This window comes from Delphinus delphis, chromosome 1, assembly GCF_949987515.2.
Source record: "Delphinus delphis chromosome 1, mDelDel1.2, whole genome shotgun sequence".
In the NCBI taxonomy this organism is placed as follows: domain Eukaryota; kingdom Metazoa; phylum Chordata; class Mammalia; order Artiodactyla; family Delphinidae; genus Delphinus; species Delphinus delphis.
In genome coordinates, this window is record NC_082683.1 from 21154513 (window position 1) to 21170262 (window position 15750).

At 47.9% G+C, this 15750-nt stretch overlaps 1 protein-coding gene across 1 annotated transcript in view; it reads right to left on the reverse strand.

The window, feature by feature from the left end:
* Window positions 1-241: 241 nt before the first annotated feature.
* The window catches only part of WASF2 (WASP family member 2), a 71185-nt gene continuing 55676 nt past the window's right edge, over window positions 242-15750 (reverse strand). The window contains 8 exon segments of the mRNA XM_060017087.1: window positions 242-4284; window positions 5246-5399; window positions 5401-5761; window positions 7533-7688; window positions 10370-10500; window positions 11523-11640; window positions 13751-13904; window positions 14435-14569. Of these exon segments, the coding sequence (XP_059873070.1) occupies window positions 4127-4284; window positions 5246-5399; window positions 5401-5761; window positions 7533-7688; window positions 10370-10500; window positions 11523-11640; window positions 13751-13904; window positions 14435-14569 (1367 nt within the window). The 3' untranslated portion in view covers window positions 242-4126.

Consider the following 15750-nt stretch of genomic DNA (forward strand, 5'->3'; position numbering starts at 1 on the left):
TGAGGGCCTCTAGGTCCCCCAGTTGGGTCTCACCCTAACCCAAAATGGTTTCCGGCCTTCATTCCCCCACCTCCTGCACAGGGTGCACCATCCAGGCCCAGAGGCCTCCCGCCCTCCAAGCCCACCCACACCGACCACCCTCTGGAGCTCTGGCCACCACCCGTGGCTATCAGTCGTCCCCTTATAAATGCTTCTCCCATTACACACATATATGTGCACACACACACACCCCAGAGGTGGCTGCATGGTTACAAAGACTTTATCAAATTATTTAAGATGTTGGCATTTATGCATTCGCATGTATACGTAAAACAATTACACAGAATCTTCAGGTCACTGGGGTGCTAATGTGGTACACACACGAGCCTGGCAGGGACTCAAGTAGGACCAGGCTTGGAGGCATGGGGCTTTGAAAAACTAGTCCTCCTTCTAAGGACCTGAGAGGAATAGGGTGACAAGGAAAGGGTCACGTCAGGGGTCTGGCTTAACCCCTGAAGGTTAGAGCTCAGAGCTGCATCTCAAGCTCTGTTCCCATCTTCAGGGGAAGGGGACTCATTTTCAGACTGTAACCCCACTACGTAACAAGCCCACTCCCTAAAATCTTGATGTGGCAAACACACCCAAGAATCCACTGGACCAGGTCCTCATAAATATATTTATATCAGAGAAAACAAGGCACTTCAGGAGCATGATGGCTCTCTCTCCTACACATACATCATTCTAGACAGAAAGTAAAAATTGGTTAGTTTCTCAAGTGAGTTAAGTGACTAAAGTTAATACAGTAACAAAATTGTTCCCTAGCCCTTCCTGAGGCACATCTCTGGGTGACACCTGGTCCCAGGTCGGCTGAACCCCGGTAGAGCTCAAAGCCCCCAGGAAGCCTGACCTCTCTCCTGAGCAAAAGCCCCTGGCCTTGGGGTCACTGCCCCCCTCCTCAAGCCCTGAGGTCAGGTGAGGGGGGTTGCAGTGGGCAGCAGGCTGAAAGCAGAGCTGGGACACGGTGGGAATGCTTATGCAGGGTCACCAAAGCCACAGAGACCTCAATCTGTCCGAGATGGCGCTGCCGAGCCGGAGAATCGGCGCCACGGGAAGAGATTTCACATTAGCCCTGACAACACTGCCTCAGCTCTGCGGTGACACCGGCCAGGGTCATTTCTGAGGGCGCTGGAGCTTCCGTTGGAGGCGAGCTGGAGCTCGGGCCAGCTGCTCGGAGCCTCCAAGGGATCGCTGAGCCTGCCCCCTCCCCGTGGCTGCTCCCTTGGAATGTACTCATCTCACAACCAAGGCAGAGTCACAACTCACTTCTGACACTGCCGAGTGGAAGCTGGGCCCCTGGGCCACAGGAATGGGGGCAGGTCCCCTGGGCTGGGCAGAATAGGGAAGGGAGGCGGCTCCTTGGCTTCAGCCCTTAGAGTCCTTAGGGGCCATTGCTCCATACTCTTTACCAGCCTCAGCCCAGTTTAAATAATCACTAAACTTTGCATTCTACAATTACAGGATTCCAAAGATAACACAATTACCTGCATAGGGTCCTTTATCATCTTAAAGGGCTCTGTGTTTAAAGAAGCTTTTTTTTTTTTTTTTTTTGGTGCACATATGCATAAGTAGAGCCCAGAGGGCCTCTCGGCTGACTGGGTCCCCAGCCCCCCGAGCTGAGGAGGCTTCGCAAGGCCGGCTGCTACAAAGCGCCGAGCTTGGCTGCATAGATTTTAATGAGAGCATCGGGCAGAGCTGTGCTGTTGCTCTCCGGGACTTTCAGATCATTACCAAACCAGCTGTAGGATGAGAACACAGCATATCGAAACCCTAGGAGGTCACTGAGCTAATGATCTAATCCTACCTTCTGCAGGCAGTGGCCCTCCCCACCTCCTCCTGCCCCCAGCCCTTTCCAAGGCAGACTCCGTCCATTCCAGAAGCCAGGCCAACACCGCCCCCTTCAAGGTCAGAGAAGAATGATAGTGAGTAGTGCTGGCTCCCCCTTCTCCGGAAAGGAGGGGGATGGGGGTAATTTAGTCAAAGCCATTAGGCCCAAACCCTGGCCTAGCCAGGCCCCAGGACTCCTATTTGGGAGAACCACTGCCCTCCACCTGCCACTTTGGTCACTGCTGGGTTGCAGCCGGGGGCACCTTCGACAGCCATTTTAGAGTTCTGAAGAAAGCACCTTCAGCTTCCAGAGTGCACAGTGGGAGGCAAGGAGGGGGTGCACACCGTCTGGTACGCTCAGCACTGGGGCCTGACGCCAGCCCTGTGCCAGAGATGTGTGATCTAGGAGAGGAAGGAGGGCACACTCTGGAGCAGCCCCTGCAGGAGGGCACGCTGGCCTCTAAAGACTCGGTCCCCACGCCCCAAGTTCACAGCAAGAAGGCTGAGGGGGAGATTCAGCCAGGGCACAGCGGCAGTACCCACGATTACACCCTCTCCTCAAGCCGGAGGGGTTGATGAGGGCTTTGGCAATTACTATACCCATTTGCTGTGCTGGGTAGAGACAGATCCTGTTTCTCTTTGTTTCAGGGCTCGGAAAGCCGGAGAAGCCGGAGAAGCCAGAAGCCAGTTTCAGCACAAGAGGCTACACAATAGTTAGGGCAGAAGAGAAGAAACCTCACTGTTGGCCAAAGTTGACCAGTTTTTTTCTGAATAATAGCACCTGTGTATTAGCTCTGGGAAAAAGGGGGAGTGAGGGAGGGAACGTCACTGTGCAGTGAGGAGGGGAGCTGGAAACAAGACCCAGAGTCCTTCTGCCTTTCGACCCTCCTCATGGCCGCCAGCCGCCAGCGCCCCCTGCCCCGGGGCAGCTACCTGCAGCGGCTGCCAGCCCGAGGGACTGAAGTTTCTACAGTTGGAAGGACCTATGCTTAAACTGGGGAAATAAAAGGGGGAGGAGTTGCAGAGGAATTGAAAGCAGCACCTGTCACGCTGCCTACCCGCTTCCTTCTCTCACTACCTCTGGTCCCCCAAAAGGGCAGCTCTCAAGGCCAGGTGCTTGGCTGGTGATAGGAAAGGGGGAGCAAACAATTACAAGAGAGGCCATGAGGGTCTGAGCAGCACTGATAGGCCTGGCACAGGCCCTGAGCCCTTCTACTGGGACCCCCACCTGTGGTGAGGTCTGAAGTAGCACAGAGCCAAGAACTGCTCTGCCCGGGCTCCAGCAGGTGTCCACCATTTGGTCCCAGAAAGCACAGGTAACTTGGAATCAGGAACTCTGGGGTCTAGCTCTGTCATCATCCAACTGTGTGACCTTGAGCAAGTCACTTCCCATCTCTAGGCTTCAGCATCATTCAACCCAGTTCCGCCTTTTTCCAGTCCTGCAGTTACAAGTCTCTAAGCTTGGCTCCCGAGAGCCAGAAGAGGCCCAGATCCCTGTGTGTCAGGGCTAGTTTGGTCGTGAGTATTAGAGGTTAGAACCGGGCTGTGGTGCTTGGAGGCACCTGGTGGTGAGGGAGGGGCATTTAAGGAACGTGGAACACCACATTCAGGAGAGGGACCCTGGGAGGGAGGGAACCACCCCTGCCTCCAGAAAGGCATTGTTTCTGAGCAGAGGGGTAAGACATTTCTTTAGGGGCTGGATGGCTCCTGGAATAAAGGGCATCCAGACATAGAGATGGCTTAGCAAAAGGCAGCCTCACCCTGCTGATGAGGGCAGAAGGGGGAGGCACGGGGTATGCGGCTGCTCCGCCCTCTCAGTGCATGGGAAAGGGGCCAGCTGTGTCCAGGCAGGCTTTAGGACCAGAAGATGGCTGGCATTATTCAAAGTAGCTGAGGGCAAGGATTCTAGAAGACCACAGAAAACGGCTTCTAGGGGAAGGCACCAACTCCAAATTTAAATCCAATCAAAGGGATCTGCTTTGGGGTTTTCCCTTCTCTTCAATATGCAACAGTCACTTGAAGGGAAGAGGGAATATCTCAGCTACTGAACCTCAGGAGCCCCATGGGCCTGACCTCGGGGAGATGGGAAATACATGTTGATTTGGAGGAAGCACTTGGATATATCTTTGGTTGCTTCAGGGAAGGCTCTGGCCCCTTGAGATTCTTTTTTTCCTCCCTTTTTTCCCCTTGGGACTGTCGGGGTAGGCATCAAAGGAGGCAGGTAGGAAGGAAAGAAAAAGGAAGCGGGCAGCAGGCAGAAGAGTTAATCCGACCACTCGTCCTCATCAAACTCAGAGGAGTCATCTTCTGAGTCGCTGTACTCCACAGCAATGCGACGTGACAAGATGGTGGCCACGTCGTTGCCCACAACATCCCGCTTCTCTTGTTCCCGCTGCTCCTCAACCCTGCGCAGCTGAAAGCCTGGTGGGAGAGAGAGAGAAGGGTTAAGGGGTGCGTCAGTCTCCGAATCCATCCAGGACTGTGGAAGAGGGAGCAGCCCCTGGTGGTGGTGGGTATTGGAAAGGACAGTGAAAAAGAAGGACCCTCTGGGAAAGCAAGATCCTCAGGACAAGAAGTAAAGACAGGTTTTATGAAATTGTGGCCCCAGTGCTACAGGTGTGTCTGAAAGGAGCCTGCCATTCTTCCCAGTTTCCACGCTTCCCAGTTTCTCAGGCTGGTGAGGATGGTACTTCTCCCAAGACTGAGTGGGGAGTGGTTGCCAATCCCCTCCTAGTGGGCACTCAGTCTGCCCAAGTCATTGTTTTCATGAAGCTCAGCTGCCTTAGGTTGTCTCCACTAGACAACCCTTCAGTTCCTGGAGGATCAGACAGAAGAAACCACTCCAGTCCCTTGGGACCAGAACCGGCCTCTGACAGAAAGAGAATAAATGCCCCATGATGGTGAGATGATGACGAGGGAGGGGAGGAAGGTAGGGTGAAAGGAAGGGAAGGGGATAGGAGAAAAAGGGGAGAAGGAAGTGGGTGGGAAGTGGGGGAGAGTAGGGAGGAAGGATATGAAAGGCAAAAAAGTGGAGGACAAGGAGTGTGTGAGTCCAGCTGAGGAAGTACCTTCTAAGACAGTGATTCTTGTTTTTCTCTGGGGCACAAAATGGATGCAAACATACACAAAGCATAAATTTCCAAGGAGTTCAAAGATCCCACGATAAGAAGTCTTTACTTTAAAGCAAGGTGGAAAGAAATATAAACCTCTGTATTTTTAGAGTGAAGCCTTTCTTCACGCTGATCTGAGGTCTTAATCTCTCCCCACCCAACGAAAGCTATTCCCTTGGAAGGTCGCAGAACCCCTTGTCCACCCTCCAATCAGTCTTCCAGCTGCAGAAAGACAAGGCTTCATGATCCCGGACCCACCATTGGGATTTTACCTTGACGGATGGCTGAAAGCAAGTCGCTGCGGGCATCGCTCACAGGAGGCAAGGAGGACTTGGGCTTGGTGGTGTCAGAAAGTGGTGAAGGTGCAGCAGGCTGGCCATCTGCACCACTGAAAGGGGGAGGAGGGGGCCCCGGAGGAGGGGGGGGGCGGGGGAGGCGGAGGTGCTCCTCCTGCTGGTTGGGACAAGGGAGGTGGTGGCAGAGGTGAGTAGTCAGCTGCTGGCGGTGGGGGAGGAGGTGGAGGGGCAGCAAAATCGGGGTGAGGTGGGAAAGATGGGGGTGAAGGTGGTGGTGGCGTCCCTGGAGACCCAAATCCTCCAAGCGGTGGTGGGGGTGGAGTGCTCATCATCGGAGGTGGAGGCGGAGGGGCAGGTGGTGGAGCAAACCCAGGTTTGGGGCCTGGCGGAGAGCCCAGAGGAGGAGCTGGTGGTGGATGGCTTGGGCTGACCACACTGGATCTTTTGGGCCCAGCTAAGCCAGACCCTCTTTGGATACTGTCTGCTGGGTAGCTAAAAGGACAAAGCAAAAAGACCCACCATCACTCTCAGGATGCAAACCTCCACTTTTAGTTAAGTTTATCTATAAGCCTAGGTTCATTTTGGTTGACAGTATCAATTCATTTTGCCTCAAACAGAAAGAAGAACCTGGGGATGGTCAGAACAGACCAACAATGGAATGGGCACCCTTGTAAGGTAATGAGCATCCCATTAGCAGAGGAGTATAAGCAGAAATTGAGAAAAACTACCTGAAAAAAGTGGACTTAGGATTTTTCCAACAGGTAAGGGCTGGCCAAGATCCTCTCTTAGGTCCCCCTCAAACTTTTCAGCTCTCCAAGGGAAGGCACCCTTCTAAGAAGAAGGGTCAGTTCAATCTTGGAGCCAGGACTAAGAAGGCACGCAAGAAAGAACTGGAATAAAAATTCAAACACCACTACCCACAGGCTCTGCTCCACAGGCTATTAACATTCACCAGATCTTATGAGGGCAGGAAATCCAAGCCAAGCTGAGCGAACCCGAGCGGGGTACAGATTTAGGTGAATGTACCTTCAGTGCTCATGTGGAAAAACTTGAGACAGAACGAGGGCCTGAGGATCAGCAGAGACGGGAAATGAATGTGCTGCCAGACTTGACCCGGGTTGAGAGAGAATTAAGGTGCACCTCTCCTGGGTCAGGCCTACTTGACTGAGGCTGCAAGGTCTCAGGCCATGTGTGAGACTGCAGGGATTCTTTTTCCACCTTTTTATCTGCCCTACACTAATAGCTACTCCTTAGAAAAGCATCCATCTTGGAATTTTCCACAGACCTTCGAGCCTTAGCTGCATCCAACATGGCAACAAGCAGGAAGTGATTTGGGAGGCAGAAGGAGACTTGGGATTAGTGGTTTCAAGCGCCAAGAATGGGGCGGGCGGTGGGGGTGACAGCACTGCTTTAGGTCTCCATCTGAGGGGTCTTCAACATACCCCATCTCTGATTAAACAGTGTCCAAGGAGACAAGCATACTTGTCAAAGCTCTCACTTGTCAGGCATCAGAAAGAAAAGTAACTATGAGGAAACACTGAAATCTAACACTCCTCAGATCCCTTCCTCTTTCAGCCATTACTTGCTAACTCTTCCTCTATATACCTCTGCCAGGGACACTGACAAATACCAAAATGGTCAGATTCTAAGTTTCATCTCTTTTTCTTTTGTTTCCTTCTTTCTGGAGATTTTATCCACGGTGAAATGGACCAGAGGTGACAGGAGAAAAGGGTGACTATCTTCTACGTTCCTAGATAACTGGGAAGGAGGCTGTTCAATATTTTATGTACAGCAGGAGATTATACCACTTTATGTCATGCTGAGTCAGAGCCAAGTAAAAAAAGCAAGAGATAAGTTGGTGACTTCTATCTGCTCAGGTGTAGCTAGTAGTTAAGAACACAGGCTCTGGAAAGAAAGCCTGACCTGCTTTCCAATCATGACTGACCTGCTTTCCAATCATGACTCTGCCTCTTACTGGCTGTGAGATCTTAGGTAAGTTCATTGACCTCTCTGTGCTTCACTGTTTACTCATCTGTAAAATGGGTACCTATCTCAAGAGGACTCTTGTGGGGATTAAGTAACATATATAGTGTTTGGCATAATGCCTGGCACTTTACAAACACTTAATAAATACTAATTATTTCTATTATCTAGACACACTTGTCTGGAGTCACTTTAGTGGTCCTGGCCTGGATTTAGAACTCTTACTTTGTTCTTGAGCATTTAACCACCCCTAGTAGATGGAAGAGGTATCACCATTTACCTGAATTCTGCTGGTGGGGGAGGCAAGCTGTCCTCAGAGAAGGAAGGAGAAGGCGGAGAAGTGGAGTCTGACTGTGGTGGTGGTGGGTAGTTGCTTGCATCCACGTTATCAACAGACCCAACGCTGCCATTCTGGTACACCAAGGTGGGTGGATACCTGACAATGAACCCAATGCCAAAACTGTCATTTAAAGTCTGAGTGGTACTCTCTTGTTTTCTTAAAAGACCCCATAAAAATGCATTTGATACAAAAGCTATTAGGGAGAAATAAAATTAGTATATTTCTCATATAGTTTCTGTTGTACTGAAGTTTTATTTTAGGACTAAATATTCTATTGTTAAATATCTCCCAGGACTTCCCTGGTGGCGCAGGGGTTAAGAATCTGCCTGCCAATGCAGGGGACACGGGTTCGAGCCCTGGTCCGGGAAGATCCCACATGCTGTGGAGCAACTAAGCCCGTGAGCCACAACTACTGAGCCTGCGTGCCACAACTACTGAAGCCCGTGCGTCTAGAGCCCGTGCTCCGCAGCAAGAGAAGCCACCACAATGAGAAGCATGCGCACTGCAACGAAGAGCAGCCCCCGCTCGCCCCAACTAGAGAAAGCCTGCGCGTAGCAACAGAGACCCAATGCGGCCATAAATAAATAAATTTAAACAAACAAAAAACCTCCCAGATATTTCTTTTGTTTTTTCCCCCACTTGCTGTAGTTGTAATTTATTTATTTAAAAAGAATTTTTATTGGAGTATAGTTGATTTACAATGTTGTGCTAGTTTCAGGTGTACAGCAAAGTGAATCAGCTATACATATACATATATCCACTCTTTTTTAGATTCTTTTCCCATATAGGTCATTACAGAGTACTGAGTAGAGTTCCCTGTGCTATACAGTAGGTCCTTATTAGTTATAACATAGTAGTGTGTATATGTCCAACCCAATCTCCCAATTTATCCCTACCCTCTCCCAGATATTTCTGTTGGATTGTCTGTAGAAATGGGACTGAACCCAGATTATCAAAACCATGCTGTTCCTTTCCCAATGTTGGCCTTGTCAAACCCAGCAGTTCTTTGAAATTCTCTCCCAAATGTTAGGAGCAGCCCAGACCCAAATCCCAAAGTCTGTCTTGCAGCAAAGGGCAAAGCCAAGCCCCAAGGCTAGTGAGCTGCAAGCACGTGACTGGCACACAGCCTGGTTTTGAGGTCGGCAAGCCTCTGGAGCGCTCAAAGGCCAAGGAGGCATCTGATTGCAAAACCAAGCTGAGGACAAATGCAAGTTGCTGTGTGGTAGTTAGACGTGGTCTCTTATCTAACAAAAGGAGCTGCTGATTAAAGTGGGGTGCTAGGGCTTGCCTCACGAAAACCTGTCCCTCATAGCACTGGGCCTTGGGTGAATTTGCTCTGGGTGAACAGCAACAAACTTCTAAACAAGCACGAACATACCAAGCAGCAGCTAACAAAATGTGGCCTGTTCTGCTCCACCTCCCGCTTCTTTCCACCATTGTTGGATTATAAGGAACTCATCTAAAGCAGACCCCAGGGAGAACAGAGTTGGAGGGAACTAACTGAGTCAAATGATGCTCTGATGTGGAAAATCCCCAAGGCCTGAAGCCCTATAGACTTGGCATATCTCTTTACAGGCTCACCAACAAGCATGTCCAGGTAGAGCAGCCATGCAGCCTGATCCAAAGTCCTTATTTTCACCACCTCAATACACACACACACACACACACACACACAGTTGGTCGGCATCCTGAACATGCTTCTGCCCTTAGAGTCACTGAACCTTCATACAACAAGGGCCTGTCTGAACAGGAGGGACCACAGAACAAAATGGCCCCTTTTTATTGGGAGGTGAAGATAATGGAGGTACCCTCAGGGCTGATTCCCCTGTAGAAAGAAAGGCTCATTTTTCCTCTCACCATCCTCATCACTCTTTAAAACAAATCTCTTAATCTAGGAAGAACAAGTGTCAGAAGTGTCAAGATTTCTAAAAGTCAAGATTTTCATGGTAGAATTATTCCTAAAAGCAAGAACAACTCAACTCTTTCCTTTTATCATTCCTAGACACCCGGCATGGGCTGGCATGGTTCTCTGACAGCCAGGATGCAAGGTATTTAGGGGAAAAACCAGGGCGACATTTATGCCAAGCAATCGTGGTGACTTGGCTTTGAATGTCACACAGGTCGGACACCAGGATAAGCATCAAACCAAGCTTTAAAACCATTTTTTTCCTTTTAAACCTCTAGTGTGATTTGGTGTTGGGAAATGGGGTCAGACTGACATCTACCATTTCTTCACGGAAATATATAGCCTCAATATTGGCCGCACGACCTTTCCCACACTGTCTCTGAGGTCTGCTTTCAGTCCCTTGGCCAGCCTCTCTCCCAAGACTGACAAAGGCTGACTGAAAAGTTGCTTTGGTGATGTGCACAAATTCTCTGCCTGGCCCTCCCCACTCCCACGAAATGCCCAGCTCTTTAGCCACAACCTTCAAATCAATGCTCTGGAGGCAAAGGCCTCCCAAAGCCACTTTTCTTCCCTTTCTAGTCTTTCCTTTGAGTGCCTCAGACATACCAGTGTCTGGCAGAGCAAGGGCACTAGAAGCCATAGGCTTTATTTTCCAGACCACTCTCGTCGCCAAGTCTCTTGATTTTTTTAGCAAATTTTAATCACCAGATGGAGGCACTTTAAAGTAGCTGATTAACAGTGGTATTGATTTAAGCCACACAGCAAGACTTCAGGGGGTATGAAAGGTGTCACACCAGAGCTGTCAGACTGTTGCCCCCAGGTGCCCAGCCCCTTCAAAGAATGCTACCAAGAGGAGAGAAGCATCACCTACCCAGAAGGCCCCAGCTTTTCTTTGGATTCTACAAATTCTTGACCCATCTTCATTTTCTCCCACTCTTCCTTACGTGTCTTGATTTTACGTGGGTTTACATTTCCTCGATTTGGATTATCCTTCTTCTCTTTCTACAATGAAAAGAAACAGAAAAGCCTTAATAAACATTTCCCAAAGTTCTTCATTAAAATTCCACCCAGCTTCATGGATATATACCCAAGAGAAGATTTGCCTAGACAACATACAGTAACTATAGAATTTACAGAATTGCTGGGTTTAGAGTGACCTAGAGGTCATCTAATCCAAACCACCTCCTGGGCTCAAACACATTTCCTCAATCCCATACTCAAACACCTCTACCCACTACCTCTTTGGGTAATTCATTCATGTTTTTCAGCAGCTCCAATTGTTAGGCAGTTAGTAAACAGCTATTTATTATTTGTTATGCCGCAAAGGTCAGTCAAGAGAGAAGAGAAATAATGATAGCGGTAGATATCTGGGACAGATATAAGGAAATAGTTAAAGAACAAACCAAAACAACCAATGAAGAATTCTTCAGCCTGTGCAGCTGCACTAGCCCCTGGCGCTCTCTTGGGCCTCCCGGCAGCCATGCTAATGGGATTGTGAGGTTGCAACTGGTAGGTCATATGCTTACACACATCACTGGCAGCCTAAGGGGAGGGGAGCATCTACCAAAACCAGGCCTATGCCCCCACCACTGCCTCACCCAACCAGTAGTCAAGGTGTTAAACCACTCTTGTTGCAAATCAAACACTGTAGAGCCTTGTGCTGATCTCTGAGAAATGAGCTGCAAAACTGGCAGGGAAGGGAACTAGCCTAGCTTGAGTGTCCAGCAGAGTCAGGTGCAAATTGCAAGAGAAATAAATGGTGAATAGAAAAGTCAATTTCTAAAACTCAGCCTGAATATACTCAATTGTTAATAGCACCGGGAGGAACAAACACATTTTTGGTGTGATTTATACTTTCATCTTGGTTGTGCTTGGAGTGGACACATTTTTTTTTAAGAGTCTCACCTGACATCCACGCAAGCAGCCACTCGGAATGATTACTTAACGTAAGACTGGCTTCCTTTTTATCCCCCCTCCACAGTCGTGCCTACTGATGTGTAGAACAGAGGCCCCTTTCCCCTCACCCTATGCTTTCTCTTCTCTTTCATGATATCCTTGGTGTCCTGCAGCATCTTCTCCTTCCAAAGATCAAAGAAGTACGAAGGGTCTGTGTAGAATTTGAGTGCCTCTTTCCCATCGTCCCTTGGACAGAAATGAAGACAAGTAGCTGTCAGTAGACAGATGAGCTCCCAACCAAATCCAATATTCCAAACACCTACCAGTTAGCAGTTTTTACACTGAGGAATCAAGAAGTCATTCAAATCGACTGCATATTTCCTCTCCCATACCAGCGTTCCAAAGCCCCTGAATGGCACGGCACCTCTTTACTTATCTGGCTTTTTAAGAACCTTAGCCTTACTTTCAATTCCTGGTAGAGGAATTTGCATGGTCAGGGCAAGAATGGGCTATAGCAGCAGGGATCCTGATTATGGCTAATGATCTCCATGGCCGCAGACACCTCCCTGAGGACATTCTGATATCTTGGCACATTAGATGGGATTTCTGTCACTGGTTCCCCTACCACCATCAATTGCCCAGGTCTCTGTAGGAAGCATTAGTGGCTTTCTACCCACCCAAAACCTGTGCACACATGTGCAGGTGCACGTGTGTACACATGTATGCACATACACACATGAATGTGTATATGTGTGCAGCTGTTATTCTTCTGTAAATACAGACAACCACAGCATTCCACCTACTTGCTTCCTTCCGGAAGAGCTCAGCATCCACCCCCACCCCCCAGCCACAAGGGGGCCCCAGTGAGAAAAGATGGCCAGCTGTTTTATGACCACAAGATTTCATTACCATCTCTTAGTGGCTGTGAAAGAGGTAGAGTGAGCTACTGAGTGTCGATGTAGAGGCATCTACCAGACTCGACGACCCTGGTTGGAATCCTGCACTTTGGCATGGCTGAGTCTCTCCCATTCTCCAGAAAGCATGCACTTAGGGGTGGATATTTATTTTAACACTACTCTGAACTAAAAAGAACTGGAAAGGTAATTCTTTCCTAACCTCCAAGCCTATCACAACACACAGAAACCATTTCCTAATCATGCACTAATGATTTTTATCTTAAATCTTGTTCTGAGTTAGCCACACCACCACTCTTTTCTGTTAGGCTAAATCCAGAAAACTGAGAGGAGAATGTTAAAAAGGAAAATACCCTACATTAACTGAAAAATAAACTTGTCTTACCATAGTCCCTTCAATATTATCAGGTGTGTAGTCTTTTCCTGCCCTACAACCCCTCTGCCCAGATCCAACTAGGCTAAATGATGCAGGCTAGAGAGTCAAATCTACGCCCTGCTATGTTAGCTGGCCCCTTTGAGAGCCAAGGGGCAAACGTAATTTCACACAGTAATAATAATAGGATAGATGCCATGTACTTCCTCTGTATCTGTGTGAGAAGCGACCATGCTCCTATTCTGGCTCTGTGGATCAGGTGGGCGTCCTTGAATTTCACACACATATTCTACTTTGCAGTACACCCATGTCTCACAGAAGACATCTGCCTCCAGCTATCTGTAATTACTTTTACCTGTTCCAAAGATAGTTATGGATGCGAGCAAGATAAATATTCGCTTTCTGCCCCTGCTTGGAAATTTTTTGCACGATAACACTAGAGACTACTAGAGGGGAGGGGCTTTAAGTTGTCTATAAGACTACCTTTTTCAAGTCCAGCCACAGCACTGTAGGTCCTTTCAGAGGGGAATGATGAAAGGATGTTCAAAACGAAGTGAACGACACTCATTTGGAAGAATGCCAATTACTCCTTAAGCTCTGGAAGGACCCTCAGGGCCCAGAGCAGCCAGTCCACAAGGCTGGCCCCACTAACACGCCCAAACATCTGGTAATCTAGTGGTTTCAGAGTAAGTGGGAGCCTTGCTAGAATGTTGCCCCTGGGATGCATGCTATAGGACTGCCTTGTAACAAAGTCCTTTTGGTTCTATAATAACTAAATTCCTTGGATGGAATCCAAGATGGACCTGGCTTGTACCAAAGTAAACTCTGCAGCATGCAATGCTATAGCAAACTTTCAATATATATTATATTCACTATGAGTTTAAGAAACCAAACAATAATAAGTGGCAACTGTTTATATGGTAAACGTTAGCTTCTGCTGCCACAAGCAACTCTGGGGTAGTAGTATGCTTTTTGATACAATCCTCTGATGTAAACAACATCTTTAAATAAAAAGACAATCTAGTGTTGTTAACCACAGGCTGAAAAAGGTAGAAGCTAGCCAGGTTACCTGTAAGGGGTCAGATTGTTGAGAGGTGGAGGAGTATCACAGGTGTTGTATGTTTCCAAGACAGGTATGGGGAGAGAGTTTCTGTCAAAAAGCTTCTGGTCTTGAACGGTAGAGCTTCTGAAGGCCTTTCGGGTGTTGATTCCTTGTAGTGACACTGAAAGAAGATGGAAGGCATTAGAAAATGGATGACAGGCTATTTGAGCAAACACTGAGTCACACCAGTCGGAGAGGCCTCAGCTGCTGCATTTCTTGGCTGCGGCTGTCTGCAGCCAGGTTTTTTTTTTTTTTTCTCTCCCCCTCTGGGGAAGCCCCACAAGGCTGTCAGCAGCCCAGCCATTTCATGACTGAACAAAATGAGGCAACACAAAGGTTTACTATGTGGCCAGATCTAGCAGGCCCCTCCTTAGGAGGAATGAATCTTCCAAGTACTTTTATGGTAGCAAAATACGACTGGGGGGAAGGGGAATTTGAGAAAGAGGGGATTGGGGGAATGGGAGAAAGGGAGTGTGTGGAGGTGTGGTAGAGATTAAAAGGTTTCTTTACATCACCCAGGCTTGTGTCGTTTCAAAGCAGAACTCCATAGGCCTCTGTGATTTCTCCCCTCACTTTTTTATAAATCAGGAAAAAAAAAATCCTAAGCAACTGCTCAGCAGAGCCTGCAAACGCTGAGCTCAGCTTCCTTACCTTCTTCTTCCTTGGGATCCAGCTGAGTGACTTTAACTTGTAGGCGGTCGACCCTCTCAGCAAGGGAGCTTACTCGAGAGGCAAAAGTATTTGCCTGAGTGAAGAGCTCTCCAAAAATGTCCTCGGCATATTTACCTGAGAGAGCAAAGAAACCAAGTCACTAGTGCCTAAAAGTGACATACATGGTCAGAAAAACTGGCTACTAAAGACTGTATTTCCCACCTCCCAAACACACCCACCCACCCCTCTAAGATGGTTCAGGCTACGTGCAGAGCTTGCTCCTGGAGACAGAGACATACCCTCCAGAGCCTGGGCAGCCTGCACGTGCTCTATAACTAACAGAGTCTTCTCGGCAAAATGAACTGACATGGAACTCAAAACAGGATGAATAAAATCAACAGGTGTTATCCAAAAAACTAATCCTAGAAGAGTGGAGAGTATGTCTATACATTTGCCTATAGCCCTTAGCCCTTTGCTGCTCTGTAAAAGCACCTTGTAAAAGTGCTTCTGGAAAACAGATTGGGAGTTAGAAGGACCTTCTATGTGTTTACAATTAACATGAAAAATAAGAAATCACATCCTTAGTGGAGCCCCAAAAGTACGCTGAACAACCATGATGAGATGTGGTATCTTTGAGGGGCCCTGAACTTACTAACAACTCATAATAGAGACATAACTTCTTCTAAGAGGTGAAAAGGTTATTTTATGTTTTATGACCTACAACTTTGAAAGTCTTTGCTTTAGGTTATAATCCTTCAAATCTACATCTCAGGGAACAAGTGGAAAGCTGAAACATTCAAGCTCTCCCTGAAAAACAACATACCAGTGGTCTCATTCCACAATGTCTTGTTTTTTAGAAAAAGAAAAGAGTTCCGTACTTTCAACCCTGGAATGCAAGGAGAATTTGCAGCCAAAGAAACATAAAAGCAATCTGACACTACCTCCATATTGTCATTCCAAGCCACAAAGCACATTCTTGCTAGAATGAAAAGTGGTGCATACGAATAAATACACCATCTGAGTTTGTTACTTGCAAGGTGAAGGCAGGCATAAGTTACTGTGCCCAACCAAAAGATCATTTCTTTGAGAACTATTTAAAGTAGGCTCTTACTTCAGTTTCTAAACTACATTTATTCTTAGTCCATACTTGAGGGGAAAAAATTAGATCAAAAGGCCAAAACTGCACCTTCAGGGTGAAATGCAGCTCACTCAATGTAACCTGGAAGGTAAGGATAAGACCAATCAACAGCATATTTTGAATTGCTGGTAAATTTAGTCAATAAACAGTTTCTAATCAAGGAAGAAGCAAGTCTTTG